The sequence below is a fragment of the Bidens hawaiensis genome, unplaced genomic scaffold, assembly GCF_021521415.1.
Source record: "Bidens hawaiensis isolate Kalapana, Puna unplaced genomic scaffold, B.hawaiensis_p1.1 tig00054781_1, whole genome shotgun sequence".
Taxonomy (NCBI): domain Eukaryota; kingdom Viridiplantae; phylum Streptophyta; class Magnoliopsida; order Asterales; family Asteraceae; genus Bidens; species Bidens hawaiensis.
Genome location: NW_027506303.1, coordinates 66,217 through 90,666, shown reverse-complemented (window position 1 = coordinate 90,666; position 24,450 = coordinate 66,217). Strand labels below are relative to the sequence as shown.

At 32.1% G+C, this 24,450-nt stretch overlaps 1 protein-coding gene and 1 pseudogene across 2 annotated transcripts; one reads left to right on the top strand and one right to left on the bottom strand.

Annotated features, from left to right (window-relative positions):
- The first annotated feature begins 200 nt into the window (after positions 1–200).
- LOC143617428 (chitinase CLP-like) lies at positions 201–2,377 on the top strand (annotated as a pseudogene). The gene is made up of 2 exons (XR_013150831.1): positions 201–369; positions 1,088–2,377. The product of XR_013150831.1 is annotated as a chitinase CLP-like (transcript).
- A 4,451-nt stretch (positions 2,378–6,828) lies between these two features.
- Positions 6,829–8,281, bottom strand: LOC143617429 (putative 6-phosphogluconolactonase 2). Its single transcript, XM_077089993.1, has 3 exons — positions 8,084–8,281; positions 7,872–8,007; positions 6,829–7,329 (listed from the first exon to the last, which is right to left on the bottom strand). Exons 1-3 carry the CDS (start codon positions 8,248–8,250, stop codon positions 6,847–6,849), a joined length of 786 nt encoding a protein of 261 aa, XP_076946108.1. The 5' UTR covers positions 8,251–8,281; the 3' UTR covers positions 6,829–6,846.
- Between the last annotated feature and the right edge of the window lie 16,169 nt (positions 8,282–24,450).

Here is a 24,450-nt window from a genome sequence, read left to right as displayed (position 1 = left end):
AAACCACACAAAACTATTTTCACATGTCATCTTCTTCAATTCCACCACCTCATAACCACCGACACATTGACGGCCAAGATAATAAAAAGGCTCAAAACAAAACTTATATTAAAATATTAACATATTAATTAATACACACATACACATGTATATATATATATATATAAATGTCCTATGTACTCCTACTAATAATATCTACCACTTATTATCACATTCAAACACAAAAAGATGCATCTCCTAAACATACTTCTCATCTTATTATTATCATCATCATTCTCTCACACTGTCTACTCAGAGTTCAACACATCCGTTATCCCCATAAAGAAAGATGCTCAAACATCTCTTCCTAAGATCACTTGGTCATACAAGGTAACATGTTCGGTGAACTTTTCGTGACCCGTTCGACAGAAAGTTTGTTCATATTCATTCTTTCAATAAACAAACAAACATGAACATATGTTTCGCTCGTTCATTTAATTTACTGATTTAAGTGTGTTTGTTCATATATGTTCATTTATGACTGTTATCTTTGTTCACTTATGTTAATATATGTTTATGTTTGTAAATTGTTTGTTTAGATCTTAAAAGAACACACATAAACGAACATGAACATGTTCATTTTTTAAATGAACGACCATGAATACAAATATTTGTCTGATTAAGTGTTCGTTTCGTTTAAAGTTAAAGAACGACCTCTAACGTAAACAAACACAAACATGCTGATTTTTTAACTTTAAACGACCAAACACGAACATGTTCATATTTAACCTTTAAACGAGTGAACACGAAACATGAACTTGAATATTTGTCATTACTAAACATATTTTTATTAAAGAAAATGATTCAATTATATTAGAGAGGTGGATAAGCGCGCAACAAGCTGTGCTGCCACCCTGAAAAAAAAATTTTAAATATTTGTCTGATTAAATGTTCGTTCATTTAAAGTTAAATGAACGTACACGAACATGCCCTTGTTAGTGTTCATTCTATTCGTTTACCGTCCTAAACAAAGGTGTAAATGTGTATAGTTGTATGTCACATAATGTCAAGATACTAACATTGGCTAATTACGTTTGTGTCTAATAAGGTTCCGACGCGCGACGACGAACTTTATCTCTTCCTAGACCTCGACGCCCCGTTCGGGTGGAAAGACTGCGTCCTCTGGCACCCCCCGAGGTCGCTTGCGGCCTCGAAGAAGGATGCCGGTTTCCTGTTCGATGCGACACCCCTTTATGCAAAGAAGCTAAATCATACATTAACCCTATATGCCCATCACTAAATATTACCGATAAATACGGTTGTAACATATGTAGCGTTACACCGTACAACCCAATCTCAAACACGTGCAAAATTTCGCAACTAACGACCAATTTAGCCGCTATATATTACACAAACGGTCGAAACCCAAGCCGCGGTCCAAGGTGGCCATTCGGGACCGAGTTTGTGTTGTCATGTGCGCACCAAAATCTTTGTTAAAATCTTTTCCTACATATGTTTGAGGTGTTGCGGGTTTTTCGTGGTCGGGTTTGGGTTTTCCACGTCAGCTTTCGTCTATTAACTTTAGTCCGAAATTCGGACTTTGTCTTCCGGCCTCAACGTCCGGTCTTGGGGTGACGTTTTTGGGCGACGGACCGTTTTATTTCACGGATTCTCCGAATCGTGACGTTAGAACGCTTCTTTCGTATACTCCGATGGTTCGAAAGAGTTCGAAGTCGCTTGGGTATTATATTAAAATAAACCGGATTTTAATTAAAGGGACGCCGGTTACTTTACCGTCAGGTAAAGGTACATCTGTGAAGATCAGTACTCGAGTACCGTACACGGTACTCGAGACTGGTATTTATAAAGCCTTTGTGAACAGCTTTACAAAGGCTTTAGGTAATGTTGCTAAAGTAACCGCGGTTAAACCTTTTAGTTATTGTGTTAAGGATAGTGTGGTGGCACCGAAGATTGATCTCGAGACGGAAAGTGGGAAGGTTTGGAGTATTTTGGGTGAGAATTCGTTGAAGCGGGAGGGGAATGGGGTTGCGTGTCTTGCGTTTGTCGATGGTGGGTCGAAAGTTACCGATCCGATTGTGATTGGGGCGTTTCAGCTGGAGAATAATTTATTGTACTTTGATCTGGTGAATCAAAAGCTCGGGTTTAGTTCTTCGTTGTTGGCTCGTGGAAGTTCTTGTGGCGGGTTTAACTTCACCGAGGTTGCGAGTTGAAGTGATGTCGAGAATGTTAATTAATAGTGGGGATCACTAAATAAGGAACTCTTTGTAGTCATACTTAAGGGGTAATTAGTTGTGATGTCCGTTAAACTCGGTTCGACTCGAATAAATGTATCCAGTTTACTCTTGTAAGCCTTTTATTTGGCATTGGGTAGTAATAAATTGTTTCGGTCCGGTCTTGCCCCGGGTTAAGACTGATTCAGACCCAGGCCGGTCTTTATTAAACTATTTTTAAAATACAGATTTATTGAGTTTTTTCGTAGTTTTACTATTTCATGAGTAGTTATTTTTATTTACTTGATTTGTTTACTTTTGTCATTATAATTTAAAACCTTTTTTTTCTTTTATTATTAATTTTTTTACAAAAAGTGTCTTATTTATTATATTTGCTTCCAATGCGTGAATTACTTATTTAAGGAAATTGGACAGAAGAGTTAATGAAGCACATGTGAAAGTGGCCATCAATTATGACTACAAAAGTCAACTGTTTATTATAAAATTAATTGTATGTTAATACTGATATGGTTTAACTAGCATCAGGTTATTCAAAAATTTTGTGGTTCGTAGCTTAAACTCGTAATTCGTTTGATAAAAGTTTAAATAAAACTAGCTAAAAAAGATTTTATTTGAAACAACATGAGCCGAGATGGATCAATTTTGTAATTGAGCCGCTCTCGACCCAAGCTCGACTCGGGTCATGGCTCGGCTCGTTTAACTTCAAGCTTGAGCTCAAGCGGAATTCAAGCTTGAGCTCAAGTGGAACTGCCTAGTTTAATTTCGAGCTTGAGCTCGAACCCACCCTGGCTTGACTCGTGAACAGCTCACTGTGACGTAGGTAGTTTATTTTAACTAACTCATCATTTAACAAATGCGTTATTAACAATATATTTAAATAACTAAAAAAATATGATTGGTTGAAATATGGTGGATCTCAACTAATTGAGCACTCTTGACGTGTTAAGGGGATGACGCCTGGAGCATAAAACGTGTTTGGCGCCCCATGTTTACTTTTGGTGTTGCGCCTACGTAACGGGAAGCCTAAGAGTATAAATTTAACTAAATTTTGTGAAGTAACAAATTGTTGCAAATTTGTAATCCCATCATATTAATTTTATATGGTAATAACTTTACAAATATGTAAATATTATATAAAATTTATAATATTAATATTAACTGAAAAGTACAATAATTTAAGAACATTCCATGGAACATGACATGTCTAACTAGTACAATAATAACCAAAAACACACTCGCTTCCAAATCCATTCCATCAAATCTACCAAGCTGTTTTTACATTTTTAAAAGTATTATATCCATAGTATATATAAATGAAAACATAAAAATCCTACATGTCGAGATATGGTCGCTCCCCCCTTTTTTTGGAGTCATCGGATTTGTTTGATTTTTTAAATGGAGGCTTCTTATACATTTGACCCGAATTCACGGGTATGAGTCTTACCAAACCCAGATATTACTTAAACGGGTTATAACATCTCATTAAATTAAAAACTATTCTCGCCAAATTATTGATGTGAAAATCCTATAAAATAGGATATACTAAAAATTATTATATGATTTTTTTAAATATTATTTATAATTAAGAAACAATATTATAGTAAAAAAAAAATAAGCAGGTCTTGGGTCTTACCAAACTCATATAACTTCTAAATCGGGTTATAACATCTTAGTTATGTGTGAAACATTTTTATCATCAAACTCTAAGTATATTATGAATTTCATTACAATAAATAAAATTAAACCCAAAAAAGTATATAAATATTAAAACGAGTAATTTAAAACAATCCCCGTAATACGGGGGATAAAAAGTAGTTTTATCTATATTTTAAAACATTTAAATGTCTTTTATGAAGTCTATTGTACTCATTAAATTTTTATTCTTTAATCAATTTTATTAAAGTTAGGAATTGAAACATAAAACAAAGTTTGTTTTTAGAAAATAAACCTTTCTAAGTTTATTTTAAACGAGTCATGAATCTATTAAAAAACGCAAGAGCAACATAGACTCTTAACTTATTAATGTTATCAATGACTGAAAATTGAATAAGAGTTTATCTCTAATACATAACTCTTTTAAGTGTATTCTAATTGCTACTAATTTGATGTACAATATTTATTTGATTCGTTTCGAATACACTTTATTTCATGTTAACTAATATAAATATGCTTTAGTTTACCATAGATTTGTTGCTTTAGTTGCTTATATATTTTGGTTGGTTTTAAAGAATTAAAGGGATAATGACTTAAAACAAATTAAATGATGGATTTGGCAGCGTTTTAAAGCTTGATGTTGATGACATGATAGAATCATTGGAGTAATGATGTGCCACCTATAAGTCTAACAATAATTAGAGGTGAAAAAAAAACTGAACCTGAAATCATACGTCGAAAAGAACTCGGAACTGAATTTTTAATACTTGAACCCGTAAGCTTTGTCTGTAGGGTACGAATATGATATGCTTTTAGTATCAAAACTCGTACCCGGAACCGGACCTGATTTGTACCCGGTAATATCCGGAATAAGTTCCATACATGAAACCTGGTTTTTCAATACCTGAAACCAGGTTTTTTAAATACCCGATCTATACCCGAAAATATCCCAAAAAATTGCAGCCACTTGAAAACCCAATCTATACCCGAAAATACCAAAAAAAAAACGAAAATCAAATACATGGTTTTAGAATACCCGCTTATATACCCGACTAGAACCTAGTACATAGGATATGGTTTTTACTTTTTAGAGACAATGCGCGGACCTGAACCCGAACCAGGTATGGAAAATATTCAATTTTTCAATATCCAATCATACTCGAACCCGGTTCCATACCTAGAACCGGGTATTAGAAAAACCCGATTTGTGCACCTCTAATAGTAATGAGACTTCATTGATTTAGATTTGGGCTTCTGCTTTAATGTAATCAGTAGTTGGGCCAGGCCCACAGCAACAAGACCCTGTAAGTTGGAAGCCACTTGAATAGATGTGCACAACCCGGGTTTTTTTAGAAATGGAACCGGTTCAGCATTTAGTTAACAAAGTCAAGAACCGGGTCGTTAGGAACCGGATCTGGGTTTCGGGCTTTTGACCGGGTTTTCCACGCTTTTATCCAGTTTTGGCCGGTTGACTGGGTAGAGGTTGAACCGGTTCTTGTCCGGGTACGGTTTTCTGAGTAATTGAAACCTGGTTCGTATCTACGGCAGATTGGGTCCGTAATAAAAGTAAAACAAGTAGTAGTACGAGATGAGTTGGAAATTTTTATTTGTATTTTTGAACAAGAGAGAACATATTATTATCACGAAAAAAAACTTCTATGGAGTATTAACCAATGTATATCATATTGTATACTATCTTCATATAATAAAATGTTGTGTCATGCACTTTGTTAAAAATAAATCTGGAGTTAAATAACGGTTGTTTTTTTCTTGTGATTTGATAAGACTTTAATTTAATTTATTACTTGTCACAATACTTTTTTTCTTTGTATTATTTTTATCGATTATATAGTCACAATAAAATATAGATGGTTGAATACAAGCCTCTATATATAAACTTGCACTTTCAATTTCAATGTAATTATTTGTTAGTTGTTTTCTTTTCTCTATTCTTTCTTTACTTATATAGAAATTAATAATTAATAATTATATAGAAATTAATAATTATGAATATAAAGAATCCAATATAAATGCTCTAATCAACTATAAGAAATGTACATTGGACCATTGAACACATGCATAGATGCTTTACTTATAAAATTGATATTTGCTTATTTTATAGCACACTAGTTTGAGGCCCGTGTATTACACGAGTAGTTCTTGAAAATACAATATTAAATAAATAATCAGTATACAAGAAAAAATAAACCTGTTAAACATTATTAATACAGTCGTTGTACAATAGTCTTTAAAAAAAATTTAGGGTAAAAGATAATTATAAAAATTATATGTTTGAAAAAAAATAGAAAGTAAATATTAAATTAACAAATTTTGAAACATAAAATTTTAAGAATATGATAACTATTTTACTATTATAAATTTGTTAAAAAGAGTGAGGTTTAATGTAGGAGTGACAAGTGACAAAACTTGTAGCCTTTTATTAGAGAGTATAGATTTGTCCAATCCTGAACGAGGACCTTTAAGTGTTTAACAGATTTTGTCTTTGTCACTGGGCCACCAAGGCACCAACCTCAGGTCGCTTTACATTTTGCATACACAGTACTCACAGGTGTTTGCAGTGTCGTCTTATACTCGGCAGGATTGTTATGACATAACACCTTAAATACCACATTCACACCTATAGATCGGTTTGCGTTCGGTTAAGTTGGTTGGATGTAAGAACAGATGGGCCGCCGTGGGCGCATTCACTACAGTCAATTTGAAGCGTAAAAATCACAATAAACACTTGATTCAATAGACAGTTTTAACTCTGAAGTAGAGAACAGTAAGAAGCATATAAACGGTATAAAACTATAAATATAGTGGAAAAGTATTAACAAAAACCATTTTCATAACTTTAATATGGTATTCATTCAAGGATATAATATAGGTGTCAAAATCAAAGGGTAAAATTATAGTTTTTACCACATTCATATCATTTAACTTCTCTACTTAACAAAAATTAATCAAAGCCATTAATCTTTGAAGCAGCATAATTATCCAAAAACCACACCAGTTTCCCAACACTCGGTTCGATCATCCTAGCTGGCAAAACCGGACCCTCGGGTCCCACATCACCTATCGCCATCCACGAAGCCTCCGCCTTCCCGCCACCTGTCACGACCACTGCCACATTGGCAGCCGAGTTGATAACAGGCAGTGTGAATGTTATTCTTTCGGGCGGAGGCTTAGGGGAAGTGGTGATAAATGTCACCCATTCGTTCTTTTCTTCAAGAACCGAATGGTTAGGAAATAAAGACGCCACGTGGCCATCTGGGCCCATCCCAAGAAGGATTAAGTCGAACTTCGGGCAGTCGCTGACCTTGGACACGTTGACCACACGGGTCCTGACCAGTTTTCGGATCACAAACTCGTACTCGTTTGCAGCTTCTTCTGTGGTTAAAGAATCGTTGATGGAATGTATATGACTAGGAATAATAGGCAACTGCAAACACATAATCAATATATTAAATATAATTACAATAAAAATAATAATCTTGTTTTTAAATAAAATGATTTAGTAGGTTGACTTTTGACTTTTGACCCTTTTGACTCCCTTTCGTTTAAGCTAGTTTCTTACTAGTTATATATAACATATAACCCAAAATTGACCCGTTCATAGATAAACAAGTCAAGGCCACTCTGTCACTTACGATACATGACGGGGTATTATAAGTGGCGGAGTGGCCTTGCTGTCACGATCTATTGAAATGCAGCCCTGTGTCGTACATGATAAAATTAATAAATGAATATATGAGTCAAATAGCCACCACTGTCATAATTAGATCCAAACAAAATACAAACTGATAACGAACTAAAGTTACAAACTTTATACAATAAATATTTGTATTCATGTTAAAAAATCGAAATAAAGACCGGAAAACAAATCGGTTCGTCTCCATTTGTAAAAGAATGTACACATAAAGTTACAAACTTTTAGATGATATTAAATATAACATACACTAATAATGGTTACAAGCTAATTACCTTAGACAAAAGATGATCTTTAGCAAGCTTGTAGTTGCTATCAGCATGATTCTTTGCAACCACTCGTTCATCGGCCCAAAATATATACCATTTTGACCAATCAACAGTCTTGTTATAAGGAGCTCCACACAGATTCCTGTTTTCAACTCAAGTTACAATATTCAAAATGAAAACTTTAACACATAAACACATGATCAAACATATTATTGTACCTCATCAAGCTAATAACCGAGCCACCGGACAAAGCAATGGCGAAAAAGCCTCGTTCTTTGACTGACACCTCGGATAACTCTGCTATATAATCAGCCAAATCCGTACTGAGTTCGTCCAAACTTTCATGAATTCTCACTTCGCCTCTGTTTGATTCGAAATTAATCATCTTTCTTAAACCCTTTAACGTCTAAACCATAAAAAAAATATATTCAATTTAGTCACATATGCAATATGATCATAAAATGCATTTCAAAATCCAATTTTTGGCTAAATTTCTTGATTTTATCAAGAAACATATTTGGGTAATAATAAAAGTAAATCAAGAAAATACCAAGAACAGCCCAGATCATAATTAGGCACAAAATAAAAAACTTTAAAAAAATATTAGGGAGAGAAAGAAAATTGCTTACATGGCAGAAGATGGAAGAAATCAAGAAATTGTTTAAAGCGGAAGATGTGTGTTAATGTAACTATGATTTATATAAAAAAAATAATTCATCTTTACACCTTTTAATGTCTAAAGCATAAAGAAATATTCAATTTACACAAAAGATAATAAACACACAATACCAACATATGCAATGTGAACAGGATAGCCATTTCAAAACCGAAACTTTGGCACAATTTTCTTGAATATATCAAGAAACATAATTGGGTCCTAATTATTAAGAAAAGTAAATCAAGAAAAATACTAAGAACATAGCAATTTTAAATCCCAGATCACAATTAGGCATAAAATCAAAATTCATAATTCAGAGAGAAAGAGAGAGTTGTATACAAAAATAATAATAATAATAATAAGAAACTGAATAAAGTTGAAGATGACTGTGAATGTAAGTAAGACATATAAAAAAGATCCTAAAAAGTTTATCTTTTTACATACCAAAACACACAGTGACATACACACACATAGATACAAAATGTTGACTCTGATCAAGGTGATACATTAGGTATAATTCCAACATATGCACTGTGATCAAAATAAGCATTTCAAAGCTCAATTTTCTTGAATATATCAATTTTTAGCTCAATTTTTCTGATTAATAATAACACTAAATCAAGATTAAACCAAGAACAGAACAATTCTTGATTTTTATGTATTATAAACAAATCCCAGATCATAATTAAGCATAAATCAAAATTCATAATTTACAGAGAAAGTTGCTTACAAGAAAAAAAATGAAAAATCAAGAAATTGACTAAAGTTGAAGATGGGTGTGAATGTAAGCATGATTTATATAAAATAAATAAAAATCATCTTTTTACACACTAAAACACACAGTGACATACACACACATAGATACAAACTGTTGACTCTGATCAAGGTGATACATTTTTAACAAAAGGTATAATCTTGAATAATATATGTTTATAATAATTCCAACATATGCAGTGTGATCAGAATATGCATTTCAAAACCCAATTTTTAGCTCAATTTTCTTGAATATATCAATTTTTAGCTCAATTTTCCTGATTAATAATAAAAATAAACCAAGAACAGAACAATTCTTGATTATTATGTATTATAAACAAATCCCATATCATAATTATGCATAAAATCAAAATTCATACTTTAGAAACAAAGACAGAGTTGCTTACAAAAAAAATAATAAAATAAAAAAATTAAGAAACTGATTAAAGTTGAAGATGGTTGTGAATGTAAGCATGATTAGATAAAAAAAATAAAAAATAAAATAAAAATCATATTTTTACACATCAAAACACACAGTGACATACACACACACATAGAAACAACCTGTTGACTCTGATCAAGGTGATACATTTTTACCAAAGGCATATTCTTGTATAACATATGTATATAATAATAATAATTATTATTATTAATAAATGGGACCAACTTCAAATAAATGTATGAAAATGAAAGCAAAAGAAGAACTCACTGATTGAAATAAAAAACCCTAATTTCAGAAGAATGATGAAACCCACAAATGTATGTGAACATATTTATAGGTAGAAATAATAATAATTTTAATAATAATAATAATAATAATAATAATAATAAGGTGATAAGCAGAAGTGAATCATCATCCTTTGTAATGTGGCGTCAGCAATGGAGGTTTGGTTGACCATCATTACAAATTTCATCATATTTCTTTATTTAATCAAAGATACAATTTTTTAATTATTAATTTTATTTTTAAAAGGTGTTTTAACGAAGTTGCGTCAACAAACTGGAGAACCGTATAAACACGTATACGTAATAAATATGCATATATATATATATATATTATATATATATATATATATTATATATATATATATATATAGGGGAGGGTTATTCTAAAAACAATTAGTTTCCTAAGAAGATTAGAAATAAATCATAGCCATTGGATCTTATCAATCAATGGTTAGAGATTTAAAATTTCAAAAAACGTCATAGTTTTCTAGAATTACTCTTTCACCATTATAACCGACATAGTTCATAGAATTGTTCTTTTACCATAGGTTGTAATGTCACATGTCAAAAATCTGAAATTATTTATTTTTATTTAAACCATTATATATATATATATATATATATATATGCATATGGACAAAAGATTATAGATATTATACTATAAAAAGATAAATTTTAAATATTTTAAAAAGGTATACACGTAGTTTTGTCGTTTATATAATAAATAGTAGAAGAGTTAAAGTCGGTTCTTAGTATATAGTGGGGTGCGTTTAATGCAAAATCAGTTCAACTGTCAGAACATAGGTGATTTGCGTATTATCGTGTCACTTAATTATAGTACTTGAGATCTGTTAGGGGTTTAACTGGTTTGTTATTTATTAGGTAATTTATTATTTTATTTACATATTTTTGTAATAATAGTTATTTTATATATATATATATATATATATATATATAAAATAACTATTATTACAAAAATATGTAAATAAAATAATAAATTACCTAATAAATAACAAACCAGTTAAACCGATTATATATATAGGGTTAACGTAAAAAACAATATTTTTGTGAGAAACATAAAAATAAATGTAGACCCTTGGATCTAGGATCTAGTGGTTGAGATTGGTAGCTTCTAAAAGTTGTATAGTTTCCTATTTACATAGTATGATGTCCTATTTAGGTGGTGTGCTTTATTTTAAAGTCTTCTCACACTTCTCACAAAACAATTGTTTTTTATTTGAACCCTTATATATATATATATATATATATATATCATGAGTTATTTTTATACATAATAGCAATGATTTATAATGAAATTATAAATTTATTATGTAAAATAAAAATTGTTATATTTATATAAATGAGGACCCAAATTAGACTCTCGAGACTAGTTAAGTTTGGTTTGTGAAACTTGGGTCCAACCTCGTTTGTTAAATGTTTAAAAATCCAATTAAAATTTTTAGTTTGAACCCGAGCTCAATGCAGTGCAACTTGTTATAAACCTTTGACGGGCAGCTTACAATCGACTTAACTTATATAAAATATTCCTTCATAGGCGTCATAAGAAGAAATCGTTATAAAAATAGATCATTTATTATGGCATACGGGTTTATTCTCCTATGTATATCTATATTTATTTAACAAATAATTAGTAATACATAAACTTTGATTTAGAATAACTTTATTACTGTAAAAGATATTCCAATACATTGTCAAATAAACCTATATTTATATTTATATTTATTTTTATTTGTAACTATTAATTATTTTCTTTTTGTTTTTACTGAATTTTAATTATTTAAAATCGTTTTAAAAATTAAATGACAATATATTTTAGGAAAATACAAATAATTCATTTCAAAGATAAATACTTTTTTAAATAAGTTCATGAAAACTTTTCTATTATTGGATCTTTATAATATTATCTAAAGGTTTTATTATTATTTTTTTTAATGTTTCACGATTAAACAAAATGTCTTTTTTTTTTCAATTATTTTATTTTTAAAAATTTTCTTTTCCAAAGAATTTAATAGAAACATTTCTTTATATATTTAGAAATGTTACTTATTCATTATTTTAACTTCTTTTTAAGTATTTTATAAAATATGATCAAATAAAAGGTAATTTATAAAAAGAAATATAATGAGTTGACTCAAAAAACTACAAATATTAGAGTTACACTTGTGTTTAATAAACAAGTCATAAGAAACATATTTTTAACAAAATACTCTCAATGTAACATATACTATAGTTTCAAATGAAATAAAAGTAGCATGACTTACAATTAATAATTATTTTTCGCCCCTAGATTTAAATACTTTATCCATTTGCCAATGGAAAGATGACTTGCAAATTTCAAACAAATTGCTATATCGACGTGTTGGTGTCTCTATCCCACTTTACTTCAACCATTGAACACTTATTTAATTTACCAAAATTAAAATATTCGAATTATTCCTTACCGAATAAACAATATGCCACCTTAATACCTTATCTATCATTAATCTTTTATTTATTATTTAAATTATTGTTTATAATCCTCTTAGTTGGTTGTCACCTTAAACCCATCTATTTGAGGTTCCAATGCTAAATTATCCATATTTTAATAATATACAAAGATTTGGAAATAAAGTTTAATATATATAAATTGGTCATATTTATTGAAAGTAATAACAATCTTCACACCAAATAAACAGACTAATATTGTATTTTGGTGATGTAAATTTCTTGTTAAGTAATCAAATTCATAGGTGTCTAAATTCTATTTTTAGATCATTTATATGTCAAGGTTCATGATATATAAAGTTTGTTATAACCATGAAATATTATCTTACATGTTTGCATAACATATACGTTTAAAATATACATGAAATATACATGTTTGCATAAAATATAAAAATTTTGTTATAACCATGAAATATACGTTTAAAACTCGACAACAGATAACAACGAAGTAACCTTTTATTGTACTAAGAATACACATACATTTTTCAAGTTTAAAAAGTCTCCTCTCTTCTCTTATAAGATACAAGGTATTTATACTATGTGTAAGAAAATACTTGATGAGGTCCTCTTAACGGATTGATAGTGACTCATACTCTCTTACTAATGAGGATTTCTTCGCATTCTCTTTGCTCCTCCCTACATCACAAAGGTTGTCTCCCTCTCTAATCGTTCGTCTATAGAAGGACGTGGGTAAGAATCCCCCAAGACGCACCGCATGGTCAGTTTTAAGCATCTTCAGTACGTCAACAACTTTTTACATATTTTCAATGGTTAACCGTTAACACATGCCTTTTAATCTTACTTCTACATTTACACATTTGTCCACCACACGATTTTAACCCTTAACATTATGAAATTTTGATAGATACATTTCCCACACACCATAATACCACTAGGCCACATGCATTTTTCTAACTTTTTAGTATTATGTTCTTTTAGTATATGTCTTAGAGGATGTTTGGCTAAGCTATTAAAAATTGCGATTTTTTTTAAAAACAAAAGTTGTTTGGTTAAAATTCATTCTAAAGCTTCAAAAGCATCAAATCGAAGTTTTTTTAAAAGCAAATAAGCAATTTTTAAAAGCTCAAACCAAACACACCTTAATATTTCATGTGTATCAATTAAATTTTCGCGTAGCTATCATTATTAAAAAAAGTGTGTCATGTATTTCATTTATATGTACTTTGAAATTTAAACTTTTACTTCTTGGCTATGTTATATGAAAAAAAAAACCATTAAACTAATTTGTATACACACGATCTTTACATACTTTTGATCTTCATAAAAAAAATTATAAACCTATCAAATTGCAAGTGGTATGGGAAAAGATGAATCACACATGACATGATGAAAAGAGTAAGAGGGGTTTCGGGTATCACTTACCATCAAATTTAAAGGCAAGATGGGTCTAAATTAGTGATCTAAAAATAATCAAAACCCCACATCATCATATTCACGACTTTATCTTTTTATATATATACTACCCCATTTTCTTAGGAATCTAGCTATATAGGTAACTACTACAAATTGACATATCATCATCATATATAGGGGGTATAATATGTTATAATATAAAGGAATCGGGTCTACTCAAAAATAAGTTTAACAATATTGGGTTTCTAGTTACACATATTTATTTTTTTTTCCTTTTAAAGAGCCCTAATAACTATAAAAAAGCGCACGTAAAAAATGCTGGTTGATCGGGAGTTGGGGTCACTCCTCAAGACATGACGAAACTAATGAACCTGATCATATGAGGGATCAATAGCTCATTTTTTGGATTAAAGGACGTTAGTTGGTGATGAATAGTTTTAGGGTAGTTTTCACGGTTTGGGGTATTTGGCAAGTTAATGTCACTCTGAAGTTCTTAATGGTGGTGGGAGAAGATTTACTTACGAGGCATATGTATGTGAGTCAGGCCTGCACACAAGAACATTATCAGGATGTTACGTGAGATGACATGATGCAACTTATAAACACGTGTTTCGTTCACAAGGGTTTCTAGAGTTGGAACATGATTGCCAAATAGGGTAATGTGCTAACCTAAGGAGAGAGATTGACTAGATGTTGTGGTGGTTTACTCGTATTGCAACTTTGTTCCCTATAAAATGTAATAATGTATGATAGGTGTGGATCAAAGTTATAATACAAGTAAACAACATATGCCATCCGTTTATTTTTCAAGGTTAGCTAAAACATAAATTCAGTCTGTATAAAAAAGTGTGGTAAATTTTTTTGTTCATTTATAAATAATATTACCTTTTTCTTTCGAAATAAACACTTCTATTTTTGAAGACGTAAGAAAATTGACTAGGACTAGATTAGAACCTGATTTCTTAAAATGTGATTGAATGATGTGATACCACAATCATACAATTATTATGTTCATACAACTTTGTAAGGGCTTTGTATGTTTATTAACAAAACACTTTTTTTATTAAAAAATTATAATATATTAGATATAAACTATACATAAATCAACCTAAGAAAGAAAGAAAGAAAGGAAAAAAAATAGTTAATGTGAATGAAATATTATAAATTGATTGTAAGCATTAAATTTCTCTTTTATTAATAAATACATAATTAACATATCTCAATTTCAACAAAGTATACACATGCTACCTATAGGAAAGTTTTTACTATATTGAAGGATATCTTAAGACTGTTGATGTTCTTACTTGAGTCCTAACGTTCGAGCTACGTTTGGTACCTCGAGTTAGCGTGCTATAGATGTTAAAAGATTTTAGTAGCCGAGACTAAGATGTCATAAAATATTATAAACTTATGAAAACCGGTAACAAAAAATTCACTTTGGTTCATTTCATATCTATGATGACTTCAGATTTTGGTTTCGAATGTTAGTTTGAACTAAAAAGTACGAGGATTCAGTTTATAAAAACTTTTACGTAAATAAACCCACAACAAGTCGATTCATTCATTAGTCATGGTCATGGGTTGTAATGTACACCTTGAATGATATCATGTTCTACTTGTGTTGCAATCACTAGATATAAAAATGGGTTTTATCACCAACTTGTAGTGATGGGTTTATGTCCCTAGATCACATAGTTTTCTTTGTTAACATAATTAGTTAGGTAAAATTTTTGTGGGTGGTTTTTTGACTTTTTAAAGTTCAGTTTGGACCATCGATTCCCAACTGAATTCTTTATCTCAAACTATAATAGTTTCAAAAGAAAATTTGGTCCACAGATGCCTCTTTAAATAATGTTTTGTATTAGTATTACGATTATGAATTCGAACATAGTCCTAGAGTTAGTGGTCCAGTGACAGAGACATAGTCTAGACTCTTAAACACAAATCACTACTAGAAAACAAGTCATTTTTTCACAAAAACTTCCTACAAATTTCCTATAACAAGTAATTCCAACAGATTTCCAACAAAAAAATATGCTCAAACTTTGCTACAATATTATATAATAAACATTATGAATAGTTTTTGTAGGAAAGTTGTAGGAAGTTTACAACCACATGTTTTTGTAGCAATTTTGTAAGAAAAGTTGTTGGAAAACGGTTGAAAACGATTTTCAAGCATGTGTTTTTCCAACAACTTTTTTGTTAGAAACTGAATTTTTCCAACAAATTCCTACAATTCAGTTGTAGAAAAACATCTCTTTTTCTAATAGTGAATGCTACACATCAAGTAGTAACATAAGCCACGTATCAAACTTACTAAAAACATTTATGAACATGTGATTTAACAAAAAGCCTTCAATTAATCAGGTATCGGCGTACCCTTGGCTTCTAAGTTGTACTTAGTGTCGGTCAATAGTTTTGAGATTATTAAAATCTAATATTCATTTAATTTGATACTCATCTTATGTTTCTAAGAAAAGAAAATTGGACATGGAAGTGACATTAACAATAATTAAAGCATCAAATAATTAAAGCATAAGACAAATATGAAATGTGAGGTTAAGAATCTCGGCTATCATGAACATGTTTAGTGCATCTTGAATTCATACCAAAGATTACTTCTTTATTATTATTATTATTATTATTATTATTATTATTATTATTAGTAAGTAAAAATGTCTAAATTTGACACCTCTAACTTCTTTACTTCATTTAAAATGTATCATTTCAAGGATAAATGGTTTATATTCCTTTGTGTGATTTACCTTTAACTCAAAACATGCTTGAGCTAATTACAAAGGGGTTGTTACAATTCAAGTTATAACAATTTATATTTTAACTATCACTATCACTATCTATGAACTTATTTTGAGATAAAAGAGATGTCAAAATCAATGATAGAACTTCTTTTTTGTGATAAGAAGATTAGTGTGGTCCATTTTGTTAATCACAAGTTTTTCCTTCCTCAGACTTAATTATTTGCTTTTTGCTGATGTTGATTTCATTTTCAGTTCATTGAATTTTTGACACTTCATTTATGTTCAATTAATGATTTTGGCCTTTAAGAAAAATAAAAATTTATTGTGTCAATTTGATCTCTGAAATGGTGTCCTTGGCTTGGTTACCAATTGTTAAACTATGTTATTTAAATGTCTTAATAATTGAATCAAGTCAGTATTGAAGAAACACGAAACCCCCTAGGTCTATTTACTTAGTCCAAGGGTGATGATCTAATATTTCCCACGATGAGTTATATTCCTTCTTGGCGCAAATGATTAGTACACCTACAAAACAAAACATCGTGAGCTCGTTACGAGGGAAATTGGGGGGGGGGGGGGGAGATCCTCTCGTAACCATCCCCAGCGTGAGAATCAGTATACTATTTGTAATAAGTATATATATATATATATAGAGAGAGAGAGTTGAGAGTATTAGATGCCAGATCCTTTACCATTTGGAGACATGTTGGTATTTATAGCCGTTAGAGAGGAGAGTAAGAATATGGTCAACTGCCCTGTCAGGCTCTCCACCAATCATGTCCCTTCCACGTGTGCTCCAGGTAGTTGGTGGGCGTCGTGGCCATTTGATTGTGACATGTCGTACTATTGGCCATATGTTGTTTATCTCTTATTGGATGGACGTTATTTACGATGAATATTAGAGGGAATTTCCAGTGGAGCGGTGAAATGCATAGAGATCGGAAAGAACACCAACGGCGAAAGCACTCTGCTGGGCCGACACTGACACTGAGAGACGAAAGCTAGGGGAGCGAATGGGATTAGATACCCCAGTAGTCCTTCATTTTTGCCCCATGCTCTCGGAGATCTTTGGCGCTCCCATTCCCAATGTGTCAGAAAATATTTATTATATGAGGACATGTTATTCATCGCTTTGGCGCCATGACTTATGCATGGCGCCTGTCCATTATCCTCGGCGGGAGCCTCGATTATGTATTTAATGATAGGTTTAGTACCCTACCTCTACAAGTATATATATATATATATATATATATATATATATATATATATATATATATATATCGTCTTTCAAGTGTGAAGATGCAAGTAAGATTAAGAAACAAAATCTATAAGAAAACTAGAAAAGACAAACAAACTAAAATCAAAAGAAAAGTTTGATATTAATTACATCTAATCTTTATTCTCTACAGATATTGATGTATAAGACTGAGTTCTACGTCTAAGGACAACATCTAATACGTAAGGAATACGTTTTTTGTTTCATCAAACATATTTCTAGAAGACAATGATGTTGATTGTGAAGTGAAGTTTTGAGTTTTTTTCATTGACAATTCAACAAGCAGTAGTGGATCTAGACCATAATTTCAGGGATAACGTTCAAAAAAAGTTTTACTTATCGTATTTTATACAATGTAAACGAATTTTTTTACCTTATTTCATATAATAACCGAATTTTTTTACGCTATTTCATACAATAGTGTTTTTAGTTGATCGATATCATCATTTTCTTGTAATTTTCGTTTAAAAATACCACATTCTTGGATGTTTTCATGTCGTATCTGGTCTAAAGGTAAATTTAAGCAAAAGTACACTTTTTGGGGTTAAAGTTGACATGTCGTTGGTCGTTAGGGAAGCGCATCGCGTGAAGTGTAAAGCCGGTAAACTACCTTTTACCCACTTGGGTATCCCGATAGGTGCTAACATGAGTCGCTACCGTAATTGGCAGCCCATCTTAGACAAATTTGACTCAAAACTTTCCAAATGGAAGACGAAAGTCTTGTCTTTTGGGGGTCGGTTAACACTTATTAAATCGGTTTTGGGTAGTTTGAGCACATATTACTTCTCTTTATTTCAAGCTCCAATCAAGGTTCTTAAACAATTGGAAAGTAAACGTAGAAAATTCCTTTGGGGAGCTTCGGAAGAGAAGGTCAAAATCAGTTGGGTCGCCTGGAATAAGATTATTCTAGACAAAAAACGGGGTGGTCTCGGAGTTGGTAGTTTACGGGCTGCAAACATCGCCTTGTTGGCCAAATGGCTAAAACGTTTTAAGAGTGAAAATGGCTCACTGTGGGTAAAAACTATAACCGCTATTCATAGATGCATGAACAAATGGGAGGCTATGCCAATTAAGTCGTCCTTAGGTGGAGCTTGGAAGCACATTGGCATGTTGGTTGCTCACCTGAAGTTACAGGAGAGACTTTCTCCTCAAATGGGTATGGGTGATAATATTTACTTTTGGTTGGACTTCCGATCAACCTCTAGAATTCTCTTTCCCTCAATTTTCTCCTTGGAACTAAAGAAAGATGTGTTAGTTGCAAATTGCTATGAATGGAGGAATGATGTGCTAGAATGGATTTGGAGATGGCTAAGTCAGAGGTTATCGTCACGGGAAATTGCTGAATTGGACGCATGTATTGCTTTGATATCCTCGGTACATATTACTCGCAACCCGGACAAGTGGTTATGGAAGGGTTCAGACGACTCGCGGTCGTTCTTTTTGGTGAAATCCCTTAGGTGGGAAATTGATAATCTAAATACACCGGTTGTCGAGGGGTTCCTTTGAAAATAAATTGCTTCATGCGGAGGCTGTTACTCGACCGCATTTTAACTAAATGGAAGCTGTCCAAAAGAGGGGTTATGTTGGAGGATTTACAATGTGTGTTTTGTGGAGACTTTGTTGAAACATCACAACATCTTATGATAAATTGTGGTGTCTCCAAGTGAGTATGGTCTATTATACATGACTGGGTCAAACTTCCTAAACGGGTCAGTTTTGGCACGTTGGAGGAGATGCTCGGTTACCCGGATAATTTAATAAAGAACAAAGAAGAATGTAAAGCGGTGCAATCCATCTCGGCAGTTACTTGTTGGATGATATGGAAAGCCAGAAACGACATTATTTTCAATAATGTGCCTTTTCATATGTCCAAAGTGGTCAACGACATTAAGTCCGCTTCCTTCTTGTGGGTGAAACATCGTGGCAAGGTCTCGAGCCTTGATTGGGAGAAATGGTGCAAGTTTAGCTTTATTAATTTCCCCTTATAGGGCTTTTGTACTCGGTTGTGACTTTTTCTGTTTGTTTGGGCTTCTTGCTTCTTGCTAGTTGTCCCCCTTTCGTTTATTAATATTATTGGTCTTTCCAAAAAAATCTTATAAGTTCCCTAATTTTAGAATGGACAAATTTTAAACCATAAATTCATAATCAATTTCAATTTATACATAAACCCTAAATTCCTATTCAATTACAGTTTCCAATTTATATTTATCCGAATATCCAACAGACCAAGTGACTTCTAAAACTATGGTGAATGTAGAAATTTTCACATATATTATTGTATGATATTTACATTTCAATTTATATTGAAGTCATGAGTTCCTTCTTTTTCAACATTTAATTAAATTTATATTCTCATAGGTTTGTTGCTTTTCTTTAAATGGTAGACGGGTCAAATTTTGTCACATGCTATCTTACTTGTTTAATATCTTGTAAAATGATTCAATGTTTGCCAATTACATATCACGTGAATCATAGACTTAAGAACCTCTTATTTACATAAACAAAATAAATATAACTAAACGGTATATTGTGTCAACTATATACAATTGTATTTGAAGATATACATAAAGATATAATTATATATGTATATAAAGAATTAAAGATAATTAATTAAATGATTAAGAAACGAACCGAGTTTGAGCTATATCTCTCTTACATTAAACAAGCCAAGCTCAAGCTCAAGCTCAAGCTCAAGCTCAAGCTTAGGCAAGCCCAACTCTCCTCGTTTAGTCGTTTATACTTGTAGGCAAACATAAAAGTTTATTGTTAAAACACTAACCAAAGAAAATTAAGAACATAATGTAAATGAAGATTAAATATTGATGAATTGCCAATGTGAGGTAACCCATTTGATAGAATTATTGACGTAAAGTGTAAACGAGTAACATTTGTGCTAAAAAAACATAACAAAAAAACAAACAAATCACTGATTAAATTGTGTTTACATCAACCGATTGTCATAGATGGTGACAATAGAGGATAAAGGACAATCATGTTTGAGATTGAGTTTGAAAACACATATTGACTTACTGGTATTTTCAAAAAACCAATAAGTTAAATGGTGTTTGGCAATCATATAAATATTTTTTATTTTAGCTTTTTTAAATGATTAAAAAACAATTTTATAAAAGTCCAAAATCTTGACTTTTCAAAATTACTTTTTGAAAAAGCCAATAAAACAATAATCATTCTTGTGAATTATCTCTAATATTCCTCGAGCAAACTAAACCGCAAACTAAACCGTAGAATCAAATTGATCTGTTAAAAGTCCTTTAGTAACATAGCAACTAGAGGTGCACAAAATATAAATTATCAGGTTACGGACATGACGCGCAACCGGATCCTACCTGTACCAACCCGTGGGCACAATCCGGTATAGGATATCTCCCTGGAGCTGTACCCGAAATCGGGAATACCCGGTCAAAACCCGACCCGACCCGACCCGAAACCCCATCAAATACCCGACTATATCCGGAACCGTTCCTACCCGACTCGGTTTTGACTTTTGTTGACCATACCTGAACCAGTTCCTAAAGATACCCGATTTGTGCACCTCTAATGGCAACATAGCAAATCATGAGAAGCCATCAAAGCATATCCCAAACAAAATGTAAATCAATTTCCAGAGATTCTTGGTGATATATATATATATATATATATATATATATATATGGGAAGGTTATCGTAAAATAATTGCTTAACGTACAACAGGTACGCGAATCACGCTCAATGGCAAAAATACTAAAACGCTCAGCCAAAATACCAAAACGCTCAGCCAAAAATACTAAAACGCTCAAGAAGGTTTTCGTAAAGAAAAGTAAAATGATCGATTAACGATCCAAAACTGTTTATTTCGGTGAACCAATGATTAATTGGATATGTATTGACGATTTCGAGATCTTGTGATTTGATTTCATGGATCGATTTCATGAATATAAATATTCTTGTACCTAATGTACGTTAAGCAATTATTGTATTTGTGCAGCATCTTTGAAAGCGCAATCTTCGGATATTCTACACTTAGACCCACATCAAACACTCAAAAGAACCAAAAAGTAACTATTCTTTTAAACATTGATAAATTATAGATTGGGTGCTTTAAACAATTCAATTTCACTCGTTGCATGTGAAGGCGTTTAAGTAATTTGTTCTAAAAACCAAAATTTAAATAAACAAAAGGAAAGTTTGTGTATAGGCTCTACCTAATTAATACCCCTCACAAACAAGGTGAAATAATAATATGCGGCCATTGAACTAACGTAACTTTTATTCTATAAAAACAATTGTATTAGATGAAATTGCATTAAAGCTAATGCAACCATTTTTTTTATTGCATAATGCAACTTTTCTTTCAAATGCAACCTTTTAAAAAGGTTATAACCATGATAGGGTGTCCCGGCCCAATAGTACTATTCGTAGGATCAAAGGCTAATTGGTTACTGGGTGACAGTAATGTAGGGACTGGGCGCGGATTGACGCTAATTTCAACTCATATATTCATGTATTGAAGTGTAACCTTGATTTTTTTTTATTATAACGTATTTGTTGTTTAGTTTTCCTCAAGAAGTAAAACCAGTAAAATAAAGTCGTGAAATTCACTTGTTATTATGCTCAATTTGTTTGCTAGTAGTTAATGTATGGCGTGACCTATGGCATGCCCTAAAATACCTTTGGACAATTTAAGTCTAAGATTTGTAACCTAACACATAAGTTTTCTCATGTTCATTAGCTGTTCACCGTAGTGGTGTTCTGTAAGGCCCCGTTACCGGTAGCCCTACTTTGAACGTTGGATTTACTCATAAACGCAGTTCTAAATATCAGAGTTAATTAAAATATTCGCGGAACATTAAAAACATTCAAACCATTACATTCCATAACCATAATTCTTGTCTTATCGAGCATTCATAGTCATTTAAAAACAAAACATAGTCTTTTAAAATAAAACATCATAGCAAAATCTTCAGATGCCAGCTTCGTCCAACTCTGCCATGCGTCCTCCTCAAGCTACCTGCCTCGTTCTACTCACCTGCGTGCATACTAAAAGTCAGCTACGCTGAGTGAGTTCTAGTTAATCATATAATCATACAATACCTTCTTACATTTCATACTTAACCTCTTAACTTTCTTTCCTACACGCATAAGTGCATATACTTTCATTCTTACCTTCATACTTTCTTTACATACATAATCATACGTTTTAAAGAGCCTTTCGCCCTATAACCTCACAGATATTATTAGGGTCTGGTCCCTAACATCACAGATATTATTAGGGTCTGGTCCCTAACATCACAGATATTATTAGGGTCTGGTCCCTCTTCGTTACCATACAACTATGCCTTTCCTTCGTTTGTTAACTTTATCGCATTCATACATATAAGCAAATACATTATACTTACCTTATACGTAACACTACAACCTGACAGTACGTGCAATATCCGAAGATCGTTCACGTACTAACAAGCAATCATTCATACATTTCACATCATTCATATAAGGCATACACTTATCACTTAGGATAAGTGTATTAACAAAAATATCGAGTATGCACACAGCCCCGAAAACATAACACAGAAGTGGGGCTAGAAACTCACCTCAATGCGGTTGCGTTCACCGTTTACGGTTATTCCCTTCTTGAGCTGTGCACGACTAACTGTATAATAATTACAGTATTAAGTACCGCTCTAGTCATATCATTGCTACTTAATTAGTCTTACACGTCTAAGCTGTTTTACTTCATTACCTGGTTAGTTAATCGTTACTCATTTACCTTTAAAGGTATCTTTCATAAATTGCCAAACTTCAAGGGCTGTTATGTAATTATATAATTCTTTTCTAAGTCCAGGGACCATTCTGTCTTTATATTAAACTTCTAGTTCGTTACTTTTCCCTTAACGAATTGGGTAGAGAATCACCCTCTGATTCGCTAAGCTCCCATAACGAACTAGCTAACGAATCACCCTCTGATTCGCTAAGCTCTCATAACGAACTAGCTAACGAATCACCCTCTGATTCGCTAAGCTCCCATAACGAACTAGCTAACGAATCACCCTCTGATTCGCTAAGCTCCCATAACGAACTAGCTAACGAATCACCCTCTGATTCGCTAAGCTCCCATAACGAATTAGCTAACGAATCACCCTCTGATTCGCTAAGCTCCCATAACGAACTAGCTAAAGAATCACCCCCTAGTTCTCTAAGTTTCCTTAGCGAACTAGCTAACGAATCACCCTCTAGTTCTCTAAGTTCCCTTAGCGAACTAGCTAACGAATCACCCTCTAGTTCTCTAAGTTTCCTTAGCGAACTAGCTAAAGAATCACCCTCTAGTTCTCTAAGTTTCCTTAGGGAACCAGAGTTAGGTCAGGGAACATTCCCTGGCACCTTTATCTTTTCCGGCGCCGCCTTTCCGGCGCTGTCATCGCCTGAAAACCGCGTTTTCGCCGGAAAAACGAGATCTCACTCGTTCTTCCACCGTTTTCATCGTTTTTCGTCCCGTTTGATCCAGATTTGAGCTAGGGTGATCCCTAAACTCATCTT